Source organism: Oryctolagus cuniculus, chromosome 8, assembly GCF_964237555.1.
Source record: "Oryctolagus cuniculus chromosome 8, mOryCun1.1, whole genome shotgun sequence".
NCBI classification, from domain to species: Eukaryota; Metazoa; Chordata; class Mammalia; order Lagomorpha; family Leporidae; genus Oryctolagus; species Oryctolagus cuniculus.
The window spans coordinates 143,307,782-143,331,849 of NC_091439.1; the positions used below are offsets into that span (position 1 = coordinate 143,307,782).

Below are 24,068 nucleotides of genomic sequence, written 5' to 3' on the forward strand. Positions count from 1 at the left end.
CTCTCACTCTCTATATGACTCTTTCAACAAAATAAATCATTTTTTTTAAATCCAAGGAAGTAAAGAGCAAAGGACCTCAACATACAGTTCTCAAAAGAAAAAGAATGGCCAAGAAATATATGAAAAAATGCACAAGTCACTACCCATCAGGGAAATGCAAATTGAAACCACAATGAGATACCACTTACCCCCTGTCAGAATGGCTGTTATCCAAAAGACAAAATGTAATAGGTTCTGGCAAAGATAAGGAGAAAGGGGAAATCTTATACACTGTTCATGGGAATATAAGTTAGTGCAGCCACTAAACAGTATGGAAATTTCTGAAAAAAGCTAGACACATATACTTGCCATATGACCCAAGAATCCCACTTCTGTGTATATACCCAAATGAAATGAACATACTCTATCAAAGATATACCTGTGCCACCATTTTTATAGCAGCACTGTTCACAATACTCAAAATATGAAATCAAACAAGTGTCCATCAACAGATGAATGGGTAAAGAAAATGTGATATATATATGTATGTAAGCAGTAGAATATTAATCAGATATAAAAAGAATGAAATTATAGTATTTGCATCAAAATGGATGCAACTGGAAGGCATCATGTTTGGTGAAATAAGCCAGACACAAAAAGACAAATACTACATATTCTCTCTTATATGTAGGAACTAAAATTAAGGAAGAAAAAAACAATAAAGAAAAATAAACAAAAAAGAAATATATATGTATCAATATTACTGTAAATACACTTTTGCCATATTTGTTTTACATATTTGTCAAAACAATGAGTTAGAATGACATATTACTACAGTTTCAGAGATATTTGATCATTTTATAATTTACTGTAGATGAACAAAATGTTTTCTTTTGATTTTGCCTATATTCCTGCTGAATATCACCTTTTAATTTTTACTTATTTAATTCCTTACTTAGTGGAGAATTAAACCTTTAGCTAAAATATAAATTTAAAAATACATTATCTCAAAAATTAAAAAGAAGAAAAGAGGAATAAGAGAAATATCATGTCTTGGAATTATATCTATTGACTACATTAAATTTATTCTCTTGATATTAATATCACATTAATGATAAAATTGATGAGAACTGTGTTATAGCAATTATCATACATTTGCTTTAACACTGACAATATAATGTATTAAAAATTCCTTTAAATAACTAACACAGAAGCTGGCGCTGTGGTATAGTGGGTAAAGCCACAGCCTGCAGTGCCAGTATCCCATGAGGATGCTGGTTTGAGTCCTGCTACTACACTTCTGATCCAGCTCTCTGCTGTGGCCTGGGAAAGCAGTAGAAGATGGTCCAAATCCTTGGGCCCCTGTATCCACATGGGAAACCCAGAAGAAGCTCTTGGCTCCTAGCTTTGGATCAGCGCAGCTCCAGCCATTGCGACCAATTGGGGAGTGAATCAGCGGATGGAAGACCTCTCTCTCTCTCTCTGCTTCTCCTTCTCTCTGTGTAACTCTGACCTTCAAATAAGTAAATAAATCTTTCCACTGGGATCTCACTCACTCACAGAGATCTTTCATTTAGGTCTTCTTCTTCATCTTTTTTTTTTCCCAGAGTGTCTTGGCTTTCCATGCCTAAAATACTCTCATGGGCTCTTCAGCCAGATCCGAATGCCTTAAGGGCTGATTCTGAGGCCAGAGTGCTATTTAGGACATCTGCCATTCTATGAGTCTGCTGTGTATCCCGCTTCCCATGTTGGATCATTCTGTCCTTAATTCTATCAGTTAATATTAGCAGACACTAGTCTTGTTTGTGTGATCCTTTTGACTCTTAGACCTATCAGTGTGATCAATTGTGAACTAAAGTTGATCACTTGGACTAGTGAAATGGAATTGGTACATGCCACCTTGATGGGATTGTATTGGAATCTCCTTCCTCTCTGAGCTTCCTTCTGTCGCTCCCCCTCTTCGTGGAGGAACGACACAGGACCCTGCGCTGTTCTTTCGTCTGCTCTGCCCTCCCCGGGTTTGCTGCTGGTTCTTCCCGGGTTGGCTACTGACCCTTCCACCTCCGTGGAAGGGCGGTTCCCCCTGGCCACATTCCCCACTTCCGCAGGGGAGCGGCACACTGCCGGCCGGCTCTCTCGGGGGCTGCACAGGTGTTCCCTCAGATGTTCCCCTTACATGTTCCTGGTGCATGTTCTCTCTCTCCTCCTTTATAGTCCTCCTCCGCCAATCCCAACTCGGCTGCCCACATGCCGAGTACGCTGCTCTCCTCCAATCAGGAGCAGGTCCTACAGTTTATTGGCTGAACTGGAGGCAGCTGTGTAGAAGCTGTTTTCTTCTCTCCCAGCACCATATTGTGGGAGAGCAGATGCATAGAATAAGTCTTAATTCCAGTAACTCAGTCCAGTCCGGGTTGCTCCCCACACCTTCCTTCTGCAGGGGTCTGCGTGGCTCGCTTCCTCCCTCCTTTCTTTAGGTTCCAATCAAGCACATGTTCCCTGAGTGCCCTATTTAAACAGGTATTCCAAGTACTCCCTCCCTCCCCTCCATCCCATCTCTTCTCTGCTTTATTTTCCATCTTCTCTCTATTTGAGATGCTGTATATTTTACTCATTATTACAAACAATAATAAATATAGGGTCCATGAAAAAAATAAATCTTTTAAAAAATAACTAAAACAAATAGCAATTAATTGCAAACATAGTACATATTAATCCAACAATATCAATAACCACTTCAAATGTGCTTCAGCTAAATACATCAATTAAAAGAATTTCACATGGGAAAATTTAAACCAACACCCAAATCTGTGCTGTGTATCAGAAAACCATTTTAAATATACAGACAAAGGCTGGTGCTACACTACAATAGGCTAAGCCATTGCATGTGATACCAGAATGCCATATGAGTGCTGGTTTAAGTCCCAGTTGTTCCAGTTCCAATCCAGCTGCCTGTCAACGTGCCAGGGGAAATGCTGTATAATCACTAGAGTGGTTGGGCCCCTGCACCTATGCCAGAAACCCAGATGGTGTTTCAGGCTTCTAGTTTCAGCATTGTTCAGTCTCAGCCATTGTGGCCATTTAGGAAGTAAACCAGCAGGTGAAATATCTCTCTCTCTGTCTCTCCCTCTCTTTATGTCACTCTGCCTTTTAAATGAATATATTTTAAATAAAGAAATATAAAGACATATGAGGGGTTTGAGGACATATCAGTCTAAGGAAAACACATTTCATTTGCATAGGAAAAAATTCAAAAGAGGTCTGGCATACATCATGGTGACAGTAGTTAATGACAATGCATTTGATTATAGAAAGTAAATAAGAGATTACATTTTAAATAGCTCCAACATAAAGAATAGGTGTATGATAGAATGTATGTGGCAATTACCTTGGTTTATCCATTTTACATTATGCAAATATTTTCAACCATCATTTCTATGTGCTAAATGCAATCAATTTTTGTGAATTTAAGATAAACATTAAAATTAGTATTTTAATTTTTAAAATATTTTATTTATTTGAAAAACAGACTTATATAGATAGAAGGAGAGACAGAGAGATCTTCCATCTATTGGTTCACTCCCCAAGTGGCTGCAATGGCTGGGGCTGGACCAGGCTAAAGCCATGAGTCACCCATGTTGGTGGCAGGGGCCCAAGCACTTGGGTTATCCTATGCTGATTTCCCAGGCATATTATTAGGGATGTGGATTATAAGTGAAGCAGCCAAAAACACAAATCAGTACCCATATGGCCTAAGCCTTTGCACCACAATGCTGGCCCTCAAATAAGCATTTTATTTTAAGATTTTTCAAATATTTTTCTATTTCTGAGCACTGCATAAAGTATCATATTATAGGGATCAAAGAGTATAACCAAAAGGTTAAAAACAAATTTTGAGTACCACTTCCATTCCTTACTTGAAGTGCAATAAAATATAGAACTACACTATTTCCACATTGAATACAAGTTAATAAAATAATTCCTGCAAATAATGTTGAGAACTTTACCTCAAATATTTGAATTATGATTTGAGATTTTCTAGTATACAGCAGAACTAGACTGGGAGGTTACTACCTAAGCAAGAAAAATATATATCATTAGCAAATACATGAATTGAGACCATAGTTGTAAATTTAGAAACTTGAGACAAACTATATTTATTTGAGGAGTTAAGTAAAAAAACTGCAATCTGAGAGGCACCATCCCTAAACAGGAACTTTATCACATATGCAGAGGCTGTTAGGAAAAGAGTTGCATATTGGTGCCTCCTCACATTTTACTTAAGGTCACTCAGCATTATCAGTTTTCAAAGAAACAAATACCTTAGAAATAAATCATTCTGCTTTGATAAATTATAATAATGTTAATGAAATTTGAAACTTCTTTAAGGGTAGAAGCCAAAATCCAAACTGGACAATCTTAAAAAAGCTGAAATGTAAAATGTTGACTTCCACTTAGATAAAATGAATTCTGTTCTAATCTCTAGGGCTTTATTTACCTCCTTACCTTTACTCTTTGGCCTGGTGATGACAGTGGCCCCTCAGCATTTCTAATTTCATTCTGAAGGCTGTGGTGGCTGTGGAACTTCTCCACAGAGCTTGAGTAGTGGCAAAATGGGAGTACATGTTCATCGATGAGGTAAGCACTGGGTGCCAAGCAGTGTGGGTCGGAGTCTCAAGGTGGAGTTTTTCCATGATCTTCTGGTGCCCACACTCAGCAGCAGCAAGATCTCAAATAAGTATTATAAAAGTGACATAAATATAAAGACACAAATTAAATATAAAAACATGCAGAAAGATAGACCATTAGAACAATAGTCCAAAGTAACCCAAAATAGCTATATTCACTTCAGACTAAACTTAGAGGTCTCCCACATGGGTGCACCCTCTGCTGCTTTCCAAGTCACATTAGCAGGGAGCTGGATCAGAAATGGGGCAGCTGGGAATTGAACTGAGACCCATAAGGGATGTGAGTGCTGCAGGTAACAGCTTAAATTACTGCAACATAGTGCCTGCCCTGGAATCTTTTTGGATGTCACTTCTAACACCAAAGTTGTCATGCTTCCTGAACACCAACCCAGTTCTCCAACACCTACTAATTATCAGACAGTTCAATTCTGATCCCATCTAGAGCTAGAAGAGAACTTGAAGATGCCAGACCCAAGCATGTTTGTGGTTTATGGTCAACTCTCTCCATTCTGAAGTTGTATAGTGAGCTCACAGTTATTGCCAGAAAGGGGTGTGTTATGAAGAATCAGAGCTACACCTATTACTCAGGAAATTATAAAGGCCTTAAAATCTGTGTGTTAGACAATAAGTAGAAAGCCAAATAATTTGTTTCTTATAACTACATTCTCAAATAAACTCTCAAATTCATAAACCCTTTCTCAGCCAGCAAAAGCTAACTTTCCCAGGCATCCTCAATGGGCAAAAACTCTACCTGAAAAAAACTACTCTGTGATACTATTCATTTCTTTTTCTTTTTTTTTTTTATTTTTGACAGGCAGAGTGGACAGTGAGAGAGAGAGAGAGAGACAGAGAGAAAGGTCTTCCTTTACCATTGGTTCACCCTCCAATGGCCACTGTGGCTGGTGCGCTGCACCGATCTGAAGTCAGGAGCCAGGTGCCCCTCCTGGTCTCCCATGCAGGTGCAGGGCCCAAGCACTTGGGCCATCCTCCACTGCACTCCCTGGCCACAGCAGAGAGCTGGCCTAGAAGAGGGGCAACAGGGACAGAATCTGGTGCCCCAACCAGGACCAGAACCCGGTGTGCCGGCGCCACAAGGTGGAGGATTAGCCTATTGAGACACAGTGCCAGCTTCTGTGATACTATTTAATAAACAAACATATGGATTTTAGAATTTCCTAAAGGTGTGGAAAGACAGAATCAATTAAAAGGTCTATTCAGTGAGGTAATAACTGAAAATATCCTTAATTTTGAGAAAAGGGGACAATCAAGTACAGGAAGCACATAGAACTCCTAATGGACATGACCAGAAAAGATCTTTAGCATGACACATGGTGGTCAAACAGGAAAATATAAAAAAAGGATTTTAAAATGTACCTGAGAGAAATGCCATATTGCCTTCAGAGGAGCTCCAATTAGATGAACAGTTGATTTCGAATCAGAAACCTTATAGGCTAGGAAAGAATGGAGAGTCGTAGTCGAAGTCTTTTTTTTTTTTTTAACTTGGTGAAAAACACATTTTAATCCAAAATTGTGAACAACAGCATTTAGGAAATTATATACAAAGGTATTTACAGTCAATTTTACTCTAGCTGTTATGAATAGAAACGCACCTATATACATAGAGCCGTCTACAGTTGCTTCTTCCCAAAATACAAACAAACCAGTGCAGAAAGGCTAACAGTTGAATGGTGCCTCAGCTCAAAATTGTTATGATCAGATGAGACCCTGACCAATTTTCCAGGACTGAAAAACACTGGTTAAACTGGGATAGTAGAGGCACGTGTGTGCCACCCTGTTTCCCACTATACCCATGCTGCTGCTCCTCTACTTAATTGACCTGCACGTGAACTAAGACCTGCAGCTGAATTCTGGACACTTTTGTACAACAGGCCTGTCCGGTCCAGGCTGAGTCCACAGCAAATGGTTTCACTACACGACTGACAGTGCCTGTTTGCAACAGAAGTAGATACAAGTTTAAAAAAGACTGGACTAATAAAATCACCCACCAGTCACTTAACTCATGGCTGAAGCAGCCAAAACTCCATTCTAGATCACAAAATAAGGCTTGCATGGTTTTATGATAGACACTATTTGTCACAGCTACATTTTACGTGGCCAAGACGCTGGTCAGAAATCTAAACCATAATATTGTGTTCTTATAGAAAAATACAATCCCATTTTATGAGTTTCTAGGAATAAATTATGGAGAAAAAATTAGAAACTACCTGCTGTCCATGGTCTCCCTGGGCTTTACAGACCTTGCCTGTGAAAACACACATACAGAAGGTCGTATTTAACCTCAAATACAGTCCATTATTTTCTATTCCTCTTAATTCTTTAAATGACCAGCAATGAAGATGATAATGATTATCGGGTAGTAGGGAAAAAAACTGTAACCTACTCATTTTTCCAGCTAAAAATTTCATTTAAGAAACATGTGGCATTGTCTTGTAATAATATGAGTACAAGATAACTGGAAATCCAGTTCTAATTATTTTTTTCCTATTGAGAGACAGAGACACACACACACACACAGAGACAGGCAAAGCGGGGAGCTCCCACCTGCCAGCTCTCTCTCCAAATGCCTGCAATGCCAGGGCTGGGCCAGGCCACATCCAGGAGTGCGGAACTTCACCTGGGTCTCCACACGGGTGGCAGGGAAATAAGTGCTGGATACATCACCTGCTACCTCCCAAGGTGCACATTAGCAGCAAGCTGGAATGTGGAGGGGAGCCAGGCCTTGGGCCCAGGCCCTCTGATATGGGCTGTGGCTTCCCAACTGGCAGCTTCACTGCTACACCAGGCGCCCTCCCACTGCAAGTTTCCAACTACAAATGGTTGGCGACTGTTTCCTTGATAGTTATTGCAGGAGTAGGTCCGACGTGAGTCCATATACAGCCCTTCTCAGGTCTGGTAGGAACCGTGGGAAAAGGTGATGACCGTGACTTGAAATATTCAGAAGGTGCATGACAAACAAACTCCAAGTATTCCATCTTCCTTGGGAGCTCTTCTTTTGGCCCTATGATATAGGACGCAGGATCAAACCGGTCTCTGGGGCTGGAGAGAGTGGGAATGAGCCACGTCAGAGGCTCACTCTTCTCGCAGTACTGCTCCTGGATGAAACCCCTGATCTGAGCATAGTAGGGCTTTCCATCTTGCTCATCAATCACAGAAACCACGTCGCCAATTTGGTAATACACACACTTGTAGAAGATGGACTCTGCAGTAATTATGGTGGAGACTGACTCGGGAGCTTTGATGGGGTTTTTCAATTTAAAAATATGCCTTCTCCCTTTGCCTTTGGTGGACACTTTCTTTTCGGCCGCTGGAGCGGATTTGTATTTAGTGTTTCTCAGCCGAGCAGACCTCCAGTGGATTTCCTGCTTACTCTGCTTGCCGCCCCCGCCGCCGTTGCTTTGCGGAGGGGCGGCCGACATGCTGGCGAAGGTGGTCGAGCGGAAGCCGCCGCCGCGGCGGAGGGAGGGTGGGATGAAAAGTATCAATATGTTCCTAAGTCAGTATATATGAAATACATGAAATTTGTATACCTTAAATATTTTTTTTTAAATCAGCAGTGAAGCCATTCGGTTCTGGGCTTTTCCTTGTTAAAAGGTCTTTATTACTGATTCAATCTCCATCTTGGTTATTGGCCTATTTAGGTTTTCTATGTCTTTGGGAGTCAATTTTGGCAGATTGTATGTGTCCATAAAACATTCCATTTCTTCTAGGATTTTCCAATTTATTGATGTATAGCTATTTGTAGTAGCTCTTCATGATTTTTTTTAAAGATTATTTATTTGAAAGGCAGAGTTGCAGAGTCAGAGAGAAAGAGAGAGAGAGAGAGAGAGAAGGAAGGTCCTGGCTGCTCCACTTCCAATCCAGCTCCCTAGTGATGAACCTGAGTAAACAGCAGAGGATGTCAAGTCCTTAGGCCCCTGTCCCACCATGAGACCTCAATGAACTCCAGGCTCTTGGCTTCAGATCAGCCCAGCTATGGCAGTTGCTGGCCATTTGGGGAGTGAACCAGTGGATGGAAGATATATGACTGAATGAGCAGAAACTAACATGTCTCCCAGGAATGAGAATGTTCTTGTGAGAGGAGAATCTTAATGTCCCTATGGGTTAGCTCTTCAGATCAAGGATATACTATAGCTACTTCTCAGGCTTAGGGCATAAGCTACTACCTTGCTTTCTTCCAGAAAGAATGAGCTAGGAGTAAACTGCACAGTCCTAGGGACTGAGCCACCAGGAGCATCTTAGATCACCACTCACACAGTTTTGAAACTTAGGACAAGGAAAAGAGTGGAGGGAGCTTTGAGGAGACACCACCGTGTAAACTTTCCAAGGGAACAAGCCAATGACATTCATGATGAGATATCTGCATTTATGGTAACTAAAAGGACATGTGAAAATATTTTTTAAAATTATTTTACTCATTTGAAATGCAGAGAAACAGAAAAAAGAAAGATTTGTTTTCCTCCTTCATCGATTCACTTCTCAAATGCATGCAACAACGATGACCAGGCTGAAGGGATGGACCAGGCTGAAGCCAGAAGCAGGAAACTGAATTTGGGTCTCCCATATGGGTGATAGAGACCCAAGTACTTAGGCCATCATCCACTGCTTACAAGAGTGTGTAATAGCAGCAAAGTGGATTGGAAGGAAGGCTGATACTCTGATATGGAATATGGACATCTGAAGTGACATCTTAACACCTGCTGTAGAGTCAAAATCAAAATGGAGTGAGTGTGGCTAAGATATGATTTCAGATCTCTTGCTTCTGTACATATTAGCTTTGCTTGCTAATGGCTAAGGGTGTATCCTGTAAAACTATGTGGGCCAAAATTCCAAGGAAATAAGTTGAGAGAAATGTGTCCTGCACTGTTATCTTGCAACCATATTTTAGAGTTGTTATTGTTCCTGGGTTTGTTATTATTAACTGTTATCTTACAACCATATTCTGTTGTTTTTTTTTTTATTGTTCACTGCATACCAGGGATTTGAAATTGTGAGCCTTAGTGGAAGAATATTGTAAAAAACTGTGTAACTCGCTGTTGGGGACCACACTCTGGTAAGGAGTGATGGTCCCAATCAGATGCCTTGCCTCTCATTTTCAATTAAATTCATGTGTGACTGCCACTTGTTTTTGTAATACTCTATTTTAGCTGACGAATGGATGCAACACTGCTCTAAACATCCACCAAAGCAGAGTTTTTACATGAGAATGATAAATAGGTTTTCTCCACTTTCTTCTTATGTGAAATGTTCACAAATAGAAAACAAACCATTTTTTATTCCTGTGGAAAAATGCTGATTGTTCTTTGGAAGAATGCTGAAATACTGAAGCTGAATGAAAGGTATCATGGCAGAAAATATTTAATAGTGTTGGGAACTTCAGAGGGGAAGGTGCCATTTGACAATGTGGGGCTGAATGCAGATATTTAGGATTTATTTCCACATATAATGGTTTGTCCCCTTTGAAACTTATGGGGAAATTTAATCCAAATTATCATAGTAAGAGATGAGATCATGTGGAACCTTAGAGGAGGTGATTAGGATCAATTCTTTCATGTGATTAATGGGTTACAGGTTTATCTCCAGGGGTCTGTTTCAGCAGTCACTTTACATTAGCCTCTCCTATACTCAGCTTTATTGGTCCACATGGTTCTTGTGCTAGGCCTTTGCCAATAAGAAGGCCAGCACCAGATGTTGCCCCTCAAACCTGGGACCTAATCCTTGAGCCAAATAAAACCATTTCTTTGTAACTTACCCAGTCTGATACTGTGTTATTAACAAGAGAATACAGATTAAGATCCCGAGGAAGAGCCATGCTGAGAGGTCAGGGTCATGGACTAGAAATCTTGTTTCCCAACTCAGGGGGACCAGATCACCCCTGGTATGAGAGGAAGGTTTAAGGATCCTACAGATAACAGCAGATCCCCCCAGTGAATAGCATATCTGCAGACATACTCCCTCTGAGGACCTCTCATCCTACCACACTATATAGGGAGACATGCGCCTATCCAGAGGGCCTCCAGCACTGACCAGAAGTTTCTGTGTGCAGGAACAGGACAGAATGCCGAGGGGCCCAGCTACCTGCTCAATTCGAGCAAACTGGCCCAACACACTCACCATTTCCTTGCTTCCGTGATATCCAGGCACCCTCTTGAGGGGTCTTGTGATGACCAAAATTTGCAGAGCGACGGACCAGCTAAGGCCTCTCTCGGGAGCAGATCGGGGAGTTGAGTACAGCGGTGACAAAAAATAATATCGCATGTGGTTCCCCAATGATGCCCCTGGGCACCTTGATTGAACAATTTGCCCAACCGGCAAGAATGCACGACGTCAGAAAAGGTGTAGCCAATCAGAATCCCATTAAGGTTCCTTGTGACTATTTCTGGAGAGGGGAGAAGCTTGGACTTAAGCTGCAACTCTTCTGGCGGTAGGAGAGCACTTTCCACTCTCGATGGTCCCACCTCCTTGGATCCCCCCCTCACCCTCCCACCCTCCCTCCCTCCAGTGATCACAATCCTACTGAGATCTCATGATCCTGCGCTTGCAGTAACCTGCTTCACATGAGCTACAATTTACAAAATGTTGGCTGGACTGTGGGCCTTTCTTTTTCTTTGTATTCATAGCTTATTTTATGAGGTTGTTTGACATTTTTTTATATTGATTTTAAGACTAAAAATATTATGTAGGTTAGTTTTTTGTTTCATTTCTCTTATAAGTATTTGATTTCTAGTCTGTGTTTTCTCCTTTAAAATGTTTTCTATTTGTTTCTTACTAGTACATAGTAACCCAGTTGATTTTTATGTATTTATTTTATACCTAGTAAGCTTAATTCTCTTATCAGTTTTATTTATCTAGGGATTATGTTGTATTTTCTCTGTATACAATAGTATCATCCAATATATTAACAATTTTGTTGCTTAAAAGTTTATCAAAAATTTATACCTAATATTTCCTTTTTTGTTGTTTTATTTACCTGATTATGCTTCCAAGATGAAGTTGGAGAGAAACAATGAGAAGAGATAGACTTGTCTAGATCTGTTCCCAGGAAAAAAGCTTGCAATGTTCTGTAGTAATTATGCTGCCTTAGGTTCATTTTACACAATCTTAGTTGGAATGTGGAAGTTGCTATTTTAATATTCTATTAGTTGTTGTGTGTTTATGGCCCAATGATGAATTTTATTATATGTTTTTTAACATTTACTCTAAATGATCACATTATTCTCTTGTATTTTTCACCCATGTGAATGTTTACTCTATTTGTTCCAGACTGTTAACCCCCTTTGAACATTTTAGTATATTCTGTTCATTATTAATTTATGATCATTTCATATTTTTGCAGAACAACCCCCCAAACTAGTTGGAAGTGTTGTTTTAGAACCCCAAACATGGCCTACTTGTTCAACATGCAGAAAGCCAATTACTGACATCAATGTAGAAGCAAAGAGGTGTTTATTTCAAAGACAGAGCAAGAATCCATGCAGCTATTGCTTAATTCCTAGACTCCCCAAGGAGTAGGGTTGAAGGTTTTTATAAATGAAAGCTAGGGCTGACAGGTAGAGGTTTGTCTTGTGTGCAAGGCCCTGGTGTTTCAGTGGTACTCATGACCTTCCTTTGATTGGTGGCATGGTGCACTTTGGGGGATTTTTTTTTATAATGGCCCAGTGGGCTTCAGTTAGTCTGGGGGACTACATATAAGTGGTGGTTATCTTTTTCCCAGACCTGGAATTTCCATGCTGAATCTGGAATCCCCCTAAACAAACCCATCCAGGGAATATTGACCAGCAGGATTTGATCTACTGCAGGAGCAAGTGCTTCCTTGTACTGTGGGAGAATGGCATTTAATTTTAATCATATCCTTTGCCTTTTACATTAAAAGCATTCTAGGTGCAGGCACATAGGTGACGAATGAAGTAATAAAGTTTATTTAAAAGGTAAGAAAGCAAACACAAACATGAGTGGGCATAATTGAAGAGTAGAGTTGGTCAGAGAGAGAATGTGTAGGGGAAAGGAAATATAGAGATGGCACCTCACCACCTCCATTAGTCTTGATCTCCAATGGAAGACAGCATAAGCACCTCCCAGCACCTCCTTTTATGAGATAATGTGGTCACTTGTGAGGTTTATGGAAGCTCCATAAAATTCCAAGTGGAGCTCAATATACATATTTACATGACTTTCCCCTAGGTCCCAGATGAAAAGAAGGTTTCCTGGGAAAGGAGGTGTTCTGACAAATATTGTAGAATTACATGGGGGCAGGGCTTTATGGCTTTTGACCTCCAGCTCACTTAGCTACCTTATCCCATATCACACGAGCCTGATGATTTGTCAGTACAGCTGTATCACTTCTTCAATTCAGTGAACTTCTTTTGGTAAAGGACAAGCAAGGACCTTGGTCTAGCGAAACAAATGAGATGATGGTTCTGCCTTTACATTACAGGGGTTCAGTCACAATATGTAATTGAATATGATAATACTTTAAAATATTTGTATCTCTTATATAGAGAGATGGTCCTTAAGTTCATTTTTATTTCATGTCCTTGTCTGACTTTGTCATCAATGTAATGCTGATTCACACTAAAACTATTTCCTGTTTGGTTCCACTTTGGATGAATCTGCAAAATTTTGGAATTTTTTTCTTCCTTAAAAGTTATCTCACTGTCCACTCTGCCTGTCAAAACAAACAAACAAACAAACAACAAAACAAAAAAAACAACTTTGGGCCGTTCCATAAATCTTGGACTGAAATTTTGTTTGTAGACATGGTTTGTTGGCTCTTTTCATTTGTAAAATATTGATTCACCCTGTTTAGTTTATGAGACATTTTCCTATTTATGTTACATTCACATTTTAATATTCTGAGTTCAAAAATTTGGTGGACTCTTGTAGTGCAATGAGAAGGCCATGCCAAGATGGCTTCTGGCAATGGAAACTGCCTGGCAACAGGCTGTGATTGGATGGCTTTGGAAACCACATGGCAATGGAGCCTGCCTGGCAACAGGCTGTGATTGGATGGCTTTGGAAACCACATGGCAATGGAGCCTGCCTGGTAACAGGCTATGATTGTATGGCTTTGGAAACTGCCTGGCAACAGGCTGTGATTGGATAGGGCATGGACAGCCCCTCGACCAGATTGGCTGCCTTGGCTATTTAAGCTGCTGTACCAACTGAAATAAATAAGTCTGTGGGCTGCTTGCCTCAGGCTGATTTCCGGGGTCTGTGTGGTGACTCCATGCCTCCTGCTCCCATAACACTCCTCCTCTCAGAATGCATCAACCTCAAAATCTGGTGCCCAACGTGACTGAGAGAGAAATAGCCTATCAAACTCCACGAGGTCCCCCCTTGATTTTGGCAAGTAGGCCCCTCGGTGTTTTGTGTGCTGTTTGGTTCTGTAAGGGTGAGTACAGAACCCCCTCCTATGCCCGTTTCCTTGTCTTTGTCCTCAGTCTAAGTGCCCCAGGTAGGCACACATCACCCAGAAGCATAACGCTGTTTCTCGGCGCCTCCTTTTACTTTCAGGTTGCCCGTCAAATTCACATAAGGGGCTGATCATCCCAGAATTCAGAACCAAGTCATCTTCCCTCACTTGAGAGAGGTGACACTCCAGAGACACCATGTGGGCATACGGCCTTGACCTAATGAATCAAGGAAGTCCCCCACTAAGCACAGGACATACATACAATCTGATACACCACTGTCTGTCTGTCTAAGGTAGGGAACCCCTGCAGAATGCCATCAGCCACTGAGGTGCTAGGAATTTGTTTTGTTATGGCAGCAGTGCTGTGCATGTCTTTCCTTTGGCTAGAGTTGGTGTGGTGCACTGCTCTTAAGCATTCAAGCATGGGAAAGATACCCCCCTCTCAGAAGCACACACATATTACCAAACACAATGAATCTGTGGGTAAAAAGAGCCTGTCACTCCAGGCCTCTGCTTCACAGGCAACAGTTGATGAATTAGGGAGAGAGAGCTCCCACAGTGAAAATGACATGACAGTAGACAATGCAACAATGCCTAGTCAGCCACCCCCCAAATACTCATGGAATGAACTTAGACAACCTCGAGGCAATAACCCATGCAAGGTCATCCCATCCACACCCAGTGAGGACTCCCACACTTGTGGCAGTCCTCAGGCACCTCAGGCTCTCAGGGCAGCCCCACCCATATGTTTGCCATTAATGTAGGAGTGGACACAGAATTCAGGACTGGGTGACCTTACTGTGCTAAAAAATAAATGATCTTGGCCAACACTGTGGCTCACTTGGCTAATCCTCCACCTGCAGTGCTGGCACTCCAGGTTCTAGTCCCAGTTGGGGTGCCGGTTCTGTCCCAGTTGCTCCTCTTCCAGTCCAGCTCTCTGCTGTGACCCCGGGATGGCAGTGGAGGATGGCCCAAGTGCTTGGGCCCTGCACCCACATGGGAGACCAGGGGGAAGTACCTGGCTCCTGGCTTCAGATTGGTGCAGCGCACCGGCTGTAGTGGCCATTTGGGGGGGTGAACCAACAGAAGGAAGACCTTTCTCTCTGTCTCTCTCTCTCACTGTCTAACTCTGCCTGCCAAAAAATAAATGAATAAATACAATTTTTTTAAAAATGACCTTACTATGCTAAAAAAGGCTTCTCAAGAGTCAGGTCCTGACTCTCCCTACTTTGAACAGGTGCTCACACAATGGGCAGCGAATCTTCAAACTCATTTTGACTAGGTTACACTGCTCAAAGCATATCTGTCAAGACCACAGTTCTTACAGTCAAAAGCCTCCTATGAGGAAGAGGATGAAACTGTGGTGAGGAATAATGCTGCCTATGGAATAGCAGTAACCTTTGATATGCTTAGAGGCCGTGGCACCTACATATATTCTCATGAACAGGCCCTCATTGAAGTAGTTGCCTATTTTGATCAGGTCAGAGATTTGGCACTTAGAGCCTTAAAAAATATAAATCCTCCTAAATATAGTCAGCTCTTTAGAAACCTAGTTCAAGGCCCAGGCCAATTTCCTTGCCAGAGTCTTGGAAGCAGTAGAGAAAAGATTACTTCTTGGCCTCAATCAAGAAAATCTGGTCAAACAATTATCTTGGGAAGGCACTACTAGAGGCAAAAGCTGCAATTGCCCCAGTCTGTAAAGAAGACCTTTCTAAATGGATAGTAGCTACATAGGAGGTAAACCCTGCTGATACACCCATACAAGCCATACAAGCCCTAACTGAAGCCATTAACAAACTGAACACAAGGAAGTCAAATGACCCTCCAGTTTATTGGGGATGTCGGGAAACAGGACACCTATGGCCAAACTGCCCAAACACTGACAGATGGGGCAAGCCCAAGACGCTGTGACCCAGATGTAATAAAGGCTTTTGTTGGGCAAGATTGCAAGACCAAGCCTTTAAACACTCCCAGCAGGGCGTCCCTCAGCCCAGCAAGTAAGATATTGACCAGTTAATGGTCAATCAATATCTTCAATCTGAGGCCAAAATGGACCCTATACTTAGATGACATTGCCTTTGTGGCTTTAATTGATATGGGGGCAGATGCCATTATCTTAAAAGCTAGGGATGCTGGTGGAAAGAACAGGTCATCAAAGAAGGAGGTACCTTTCTCTGAAGGGGGGAGAGAACTTCCACTTTGACTATGGCCTTGTCTAAATATGATCAGAGTCACCGAACTCAGGGGGCTTCCATAGCCTTGGCAGCTCATGACAAGAGCTTAGGGTGATCACTGATGCCATAAACAAAAGTGTCAATTTGTTAAGTCAACAACAGGAGTCACTGTGCACTTACTCCTCATGTAGTATCTCTGTCCTTAGTGTTCTGTACATTGAGATTTAATGCTATAACTAGTACTCAAACAGTATTTCTCACTTTATGTTTCTGTGTGGGTGCAAACTGTTGAAATCTTTACTTAATGTATGCTAAAATGATCTTCTGTATATAAAGAGAACCGAAAATGAATCTTGATGTGAATGGAAGGGGAGAGGGAGTGGGAAAGGGGAGGGTTGTGTGGGGGGAGGGAAGTTATGGGGGGAAGCCATTGTAATCCATAAGCTGTACTTTGGAAATTTATATTCATTAAATAAAAGTTAAAAAAAAAGCTAGGGATGCAAGAAAAATGCAACATTGGAAGACAGTGCCCAGGCCTGACCTCCAAGGTGTTGGAGGATTAAAATTGGCTGATCATGTCAGCACACCTATAATGTGGCGAGATGACAGCAGAGATACAGGAACCATCTTTTCACTAATTGCTGTGGTTTCCATGACCCTATGGGGGAGAGATGTGCTCTCACAATTGCAAATGGTCCTTACTATGGATCACAAATCTCCACAAGCCAACAGCTTTAATGGAGAACCTACAAGTAAGATTCACCCCCAATTCTATGAGCCACTGTTCACCTCATACAAAAGCCACACCCAAACCCCACTGAATGGGGAAAAACAGGAAACATCTGGGTAGAGCAGTGGCCAATATTACAACCCAAACTTGGCATCTTACAGAATTGGTACAGGAACAATTGGAAAAGGGACACATAGAGCCCTCCACTAGCCCTCACAACATCCCCATTTCTGTGATACAAAAGAAACAGGGAAAATATAGGCTACTACAGGATTTGAGGGCCATCAACAAAATCATAAAAAAGATGAGAACCTTTCAGGTGGCATTCCCCATCCAGGGGCCATTCCTAATGGATAGCACATAGTTACCATTGATGTCAAAGATTTCTTCTTTTCCATTCCCATCGTGGAGGAGGATAAGGCCTACTTTGCCTTTACAGTATGGGAGCCCAATTTCCAGCTCCCCGCAAAAAGATTTCTCCCACAAGGTATGAAAAATATCCCTGCCATTTGCCAAAGATACATTTCTCATGTGACTAGCACACTTAAAGATCAGTGCTTGGTCATATATTATATGGATGATAATTACTTGCTTATGAGAATGCAGCAACTCTGAATGCCTGTCTAATTGAGACAGTAAGAAATTTACAATTCTGGGGCCAGTGCAGTGGTGCACTAGGTTAATCCTCTGCCTGTGGCACCAGCATCCCATATGAGCACCGGGTTCTAGTCCCAGTTGCTCCTCTTCCTGTCCAGCTCTCTGTTGTGGCCCGAGAAGGCAGTGGAGGATGGCCCAAGTGCTTGGGCCCCTGCACCCACATGGGAGACTGGGAAGAAGCTCCTGGCTCCTGGTTTTGGATCAGCATAGCTCCAGCCATTGCAGCCATCTGGGGGGTGAACCAATGGAAGGTAGACCTTTCTCTGTCTCTCTTTCTCCCTATCTGTAACTCTACCTGTCAAATAAATAAATAATCTTAAAAAAAAAGAAATTTACAATTCCTGGGTTTGTCTATTGCCACAGAAAAGGTACAATATTTTCCTCCCTTTCAATTCTTGGATTATCAAATCTCCTCCCATATATCTCCAATGGGCCCAAACCTAAAAGTCAAGCATAAATACTCACTTAATGAACTTCAGCAACTATGCAGCCAAATCAATTGGCTGAAACCCTTCCTTCCCCTAAGACTTTCCTCTTAGACTGCTATTGAACTTACTAAGGGGAACAGCCCTTCTTCAAAAATCATATTGACACCAGCAGCCAAATCCACTATAGGAAAGGTAAACACCCAGTTGTCAAATTTTAAAACATTTAGATATGACTCTCAGGTGCCTCTGTTTGCCATAACCATATGTACCCTCAAAACCCCCTTAAGGAGTTATTTGGCAACAACACAGACCACTTTTTTGGGTGCACATAACCTGGAGCAAGTGTCGTAAAATAGTTAATAAAGAAGATGCCATCCTTATGATGGGACTTAAATTTATATATATTATGCCAATAAGATATTTAACACAGAACCAGACATAGTGGTCCTATCCCTATCACAATTAGAACTGTCCACATTGATGCAGTATAGCATGCTCTTTCATACTTTAATGATAAATTTCCCAGGACAGGTTGACAATCACCTGCCAGTGGACAGGCTACTCCAGACATTACAAACCTTAGAAAATAGACTATCCAAAACATGCTTTCCCTGCTAATCAACCTATACCCATGGCACCGTGTGTGTTTACAGATGCCAACACATCACTGTTTGGAATAGTGATCAAATCCTCAACAGAAAAAGATAAGATCCATGTAGAACCCCATGGGGGATCAGTACAGTTGGGAGAAATAAGGACAATAGTCAAGGTTCTACTCCTTAGCCAGGATGGGCCGGTAAATATATTTTTGGACAGCAAATACTCAGTACAGGTAGCAAAGGTGATCCCTTTTGCAGTCTTTAATCTGACCAATAAGCCAATTGACAGATGTTCACAACACTTAAAGAGCTAACTGAGAACAGAAAACACCCATGGTATATCTCACACAGAAGTTCACATACTGGGTTACCTGGCTTTATTTTCCAAGGCAACAAAAAGGTTGATCGTCTTATCTCCTGCAACACGGCTACCATTGGACACCTAGAACAAGCCCATATTCTACACCAAAAATTTCATATGTCAGCAAGCAACATAAAATTGCTTTTCCCAGAGCTAACAATGATCCAGTGCAAACACCTAGTGCTCTCTTGCAAGAATTGTGCACCCCTCATCCTGTTAGGCCCACTGCCACAAGCAGGAGTGAACTCATGAGGCCTTGCTCCTAATAAGCTCTGGCAAGTGGACACCACTCACATTAACTCCTTTGGTAAACTTAAGTTTGTCCATGTGGTGGTAGATACTTATTCAAAGGCTGTATTTTCAACAGCCCAATCTGGAGAAAAGGCTAGTAATGTGATAAAGGCGGTCAAGTCAGCCATGCTGATCCTTGGTGTCCCCTGGATCATAAAGACTGATAACAGGCCAGCATATACATCACAGGAATTCAATTCCTTCCTGAAATCCTGGAACATACAGTCTGTCACAGGTATCCCATTCAACCCACAGGGACAGGCAATCATTGAAACAACTCATAGGACAATTAAAGATCTCTTACAAAAACAGAAAAACAATCATATGCCCCCAGACCCACAGCTTGCTTTGACTGAGGTCCCTTTCACTATCAATTTTCTTACTTTTGATTCCCAAGGGATCAACCCAGCTTACAAACACTGGGGATCCTTTCCATCCCAGACCCAAGCCCATATGGTTAGGTGGAAAGACCCCCCTAATAGGAGAATGGAAGAGACCACACCCTCTGCTAACCAAGGGTGGAGGATATACTTGTGTCTTTCCAGAGAATGCAGGATAACCCATTTGGGTAGCAGCCAGAAACATCAAGCCTGCAACTGACAGTCAACCAGAACCAGCTGAACAAGACTGAGAGTCCATCTTGTTATCAGACGCACCTGCCCTATCATCCTAGCCTGAGAAACTGCCCATGGCCACATCCGCTACTGCTTTATACCCCACTTAGCTCTGGTCAGCCACTCATATGGCCCACAGCCTGTGTGTGGTTATGCCATTCCTGATTGCCATTGTCCCTCATTCCTACCTCCATCTGAGCAAGCACTCCTGTGGTCTCCCATTTTGAGCACTGGTTAGTCTACGAGGGTACGATCCCCTGGGGGACAACCTAAGACAGGCACAGCCACATATGGAGACCACATGGAAATGGGGTCAACAATGGTATGGCCAAGAATCATGCCTCCTATTGCTCAAAAATAAGCATAAAAGGGGGAAATGTGGTGGAATGAGAAGGTCATGCCAAGATGGCTGCTGGCAATGGAAACTGCCTGGCAACAGGCTGTGATTGGTTAGGGCATAGACAGCTCCTTGACCAGATTGGCTGCCTTGGCTATTTAAGCTGCTGTACCAACTGAAATCAATGAGTCTGTGGGTTGCTCGCCTTAGGCCTGATTTCACCCAACTCGCAGGGTCTGTGTGGTGACTCGTGCCTCTTGCCCCACCACGTTCCTCCTCTCAGAATGAATCCACCTCAACAGATTTAGATCTCTTTTTAAAATTATACTCCTAATTCAGAAACTCCTCTTAATATTTTTTAAATATTTATTTATTTATTTATTTGAAGGCAGAGTTACAGAGAGAGAGAGAGAGAGAGAGGTCTTCCATCTGCTGGTTCACTCCCAAGATGGCCACAACAGCCAGAGTTATGCCAATTGAAATCCAGGAGCCAGGGGCTTCTTTTGGGTCTCCCACACAACTGCAGGGGCCCTAGGACTCGGGCCATCTTCTATTGCTTTCCCAGGCCATAGCAGGAAGCTAGTTTGGAAGTGGAGTAGCTGGGACTTGAACCAGCACCCATATGGGATGCTAATACTGCAGGTGATGGCTTCATGCACTACGTCACAGTGCTGGCCCCTTTAATATATTTTATATATATACATATACATATATATATACATACACACACACACACACACACACACACACATATATATATATATATATATTTGAAAGGCAGAGTTAGAGAGGGAAAGAGAGAGATCTTTTTTCCACTGGATCACCCCCCAAATGGCTACAATGGTCAGGGTGGGACCAGACTGAAGACAGGGGCCTGGAATTCCATCCAGGTCTCCCACATCAGTGACAGGGGCCCAAATATTTTTTCCATCTTCTGCTGCTTTCACAGGTGCTGGGACTTGAGCAGTGCCCATGTAAGATGCAGGCATCACAGGTGGAAGATTAACCTGCTTTTCCACAATGCCAACCTCTTCTCTTAATATCTTGTTAAGATATGTGACATCTGTAAGGCTAATTCTATTTGATTTGTGAAATTTGTTATTTGTGATGCTTTCCTGTTTTTCTCTTAAACACTTTTATCAGATACGAATTTTGTCAATATTATCACATCCTGGTTGGGGAGCTGCTTCCCATAGTCTATGGACTTGTTGTTCAGCATAGAAATAAAAAGAAGAGGGCAGCACTGTGACATATTGGGTTAAGCTACCACCTCCAATGCCAGCACCCTATATGGGTGCCAGTTCATGTCCTGGAAGCTCCACTTCTGATTCAGCTTTCTTCTTGCTAGTGTGCCTGGGAAAGCAGGATAAGATAGCTCAAGTACTTGGCACCCTGCACACACATGAGAGACCAAGAAGAAGCTCCTGGCTCCTGGCTTGTGCTTCACCCAGCCCTTGCTGTTGTGGCCAGTTGGGGAGTGAACCAGCACATGGAAGAACTCTCTGTCTCTCTCACTCTCTCCCCATACCCAACACTAACTTTCAAATAAATAAATAGCTCTTTAAAAAAAGAAATAAGGAGAAAAGTCCAAGAGAGAGTACAAGAGTGAGAGCAAGCTTATTTGCAATAAATGACAGAAGCTCGCACATGTTGGGGAAGGGACTTGGAGTTGGCAATCCATTGCCTCCAGGGGGTTGGTCTGTTTTATGCTATTTCTATTTTCCCTCTCTTATGTGTTATGTACTAGTCCCTCACCTGGTGCATGTAGTAGAGGTCATGTTTGGGTTGGCTTCCCTGTCTCTGTCCAGGAGTACAGAAGGAATAAGTAATTGGATCCCCTTCCTCTGTGCAGGAAGTGTTGACTAATATTTTCCATATCCTTGTCTTAGGTGCCATATCACCCCACTTCCTCTCTTTGGTCTATTCTAAATTGTGCTTTGTTACATTTTTTTTCCCCTGGAGAGGTAGAATTTTTCTGGAATTCTCCCAAAGTCTACTCTTTTCTCTAAGCCTGCTTCAGGGTCCCTCTTGCCCTACAATATGATTTAAAACTTTTTTCTTGCTTATTAGTCTCTGCTGTACATTTTTACTACAGGTATTTCATGGATGTTTACTATTCTTTTTTTCTTTGCATTTATTCTATGCTGTTTTAGGATGCTCATTTTAGTTCTTAAGAAGAAAACCAAAATGAAGAGCTTTCAGTCTCCTGTTCTAACGCATTCACTTGAGGCTAAAAATTTCCTCTAAGCACTGTCTTAAATAACACCTGATGTATTCTTTCTTATGTTCCAGGTCCTGTACCTGCAGACCCTGTCTGCCTCCCAGTTTCTCTATCCCCTTGTGCCTGCAGCTATGCCAACAGATTTATACATCCAACATTGTGCCTGAAATCACAATATTTGCTATCCAGTATCACCATCTCCTAAAATTCTGACCCATGCTCATTCTTGCATTTTTTTTTTTACTTTAAAATCTTGTCTGTCTATAGCCCAGGCCAGTTTTCAAAAGTTTCTGAAAAGGACTCAAACCAGCACCCATATGAGATGTCAACACTGCAGGCGGTGACTTTATCTCCATGCCACCATGCTGGCCCTGACCAAAAACTTTTAAAAGCATGATAGTCACGAGAGCCAGGAAATTCCCTTAGGTATAGTGTTATTTTTTTATTGAATGTTTTAGAAGTAATAGCTCCCTTCGAGCATTTTAGCAAACTGAGAGAACTTGCTGAGATGAAGCTGTTTCCAGGCTTTCCTGTAAAATTAGCTATACCTGGGCCCGGTGCTGTGGTGTAGCAGGTAAAGCTGCCATCTGTGGTGCCGACATCTCCTATGGATGCTAGTTCAAGTCCCAGCTGCTCCACTTCCAATCAGCTCTGTGCTATGGCCTGGGAAAGTAGTGGAAGATGGCCCAAGTCCTTGGGCCCCACATGGGAGACCCAGAAGAAGCTCCTGGCTTCTGGCTTTACATCAGCCCAGTTCTGACCATTGCAGCCATTTGGGGAGTGAACCAAAAGATGGAAGACCTTTTTCTCTTTCTCTGACTTTCTATAATTCTACCTTCCAAATAAACAAATAAATCTTTATAAAAAAAAAAAAGTCCTTGGGGCCGACACTGTGGCACAGCCAGTAAAGCTGCCACCTGTAGTGCTGGCATACCATATGGGCACCAGTTTGAGTCCTGGCTGCTCCACTTCTGATCCAGCTCTCTGCTATAGCCTGGGAAGCAGTAGGAAATGGGCCAAGTCTTTGGGCCCTGCACCTGAGTGGGAGACCCAGAAGAATCTCCCGAATCCTGGATTTGGATCAGCCCAACTTCAGTCACTGCAGCCATCTGGGGAGTGAACCAGCAGATGAAAGACCTCTCTTTCTCTCTGTCTCTTTGCCTCTGCCTCTCTGTAACTCTGCCTTTCAAATAAATAAATAAATCTTTTTTAAAAAAGTCCTTGCTATGTTCATGGTAAGGTATTGTTAGCATGCTTAGTGAGTCCTCTTCCAAATCTCAGCAATTTAAACAAAATTCAAATGTTTAAAATTGCTCCCTAGTAAGTGCATACCAGTTTGATTATTGTATTTGTTTTTAGTGGAATAAGGATGTACTGATGTCAGTTTTAAAAAAACAACCTACATATTTTGGAAAATCCTACATAATGTATTTACTAATTGCAAAACAAAGTATTATTTTATATACTAACAGACTATATTTGCTGCAAGTTAAAGTCTAGAAGCATGTGCTGGTGCTGTGTTGTACTAGGTTAGGCCTTTACCAGGGGCATTATCATCCCAT

The 24,068-nt window shown here is 42.0% G+C and overlaps 1 protein-coding gene and 1 pseudogene across 1 annotated transcript; one reads left to right on the top strand and one right to left on the bottom strand.

Annotated features, from left to right (window-relative positions):
• Positions 1 to 3,933: 3,933 nt before the first annotated feature.
• On the bottom strand, positions 3,934 to 8,133 carry LOC100339942 (GATA zinc finger domain-containing protein 1). The gene is made up of 3 exons (XM_002722432.5): positions 6,890 to 8,133; positions 6,039 to 6,115; positions 3,934 to 4,705 (listed from the first exon to the last, which is right to left on the bottom strand). The coding sequence occupies exon 1, from the start codon at positions 8,099 to 8,101 to the stop codon at positions 7,493 to 7,495; it is 609 nt and encodes a 202-aa protein (XP_002722478.4). The 5' UTR covers positions 8,102 to 8,133; the 3' UTR covers positions 3,934 to 4,705; positions 6,039 to 6,115; positions 6,890 to 7,492.
• The window catches only part of LOC138843365 (inducible T-cell costimulator pseudogene), a 55,896-nt pseudogene continuing 39,927 nt past the window's right edge, over positions 8,100 to 24,068 (top strand).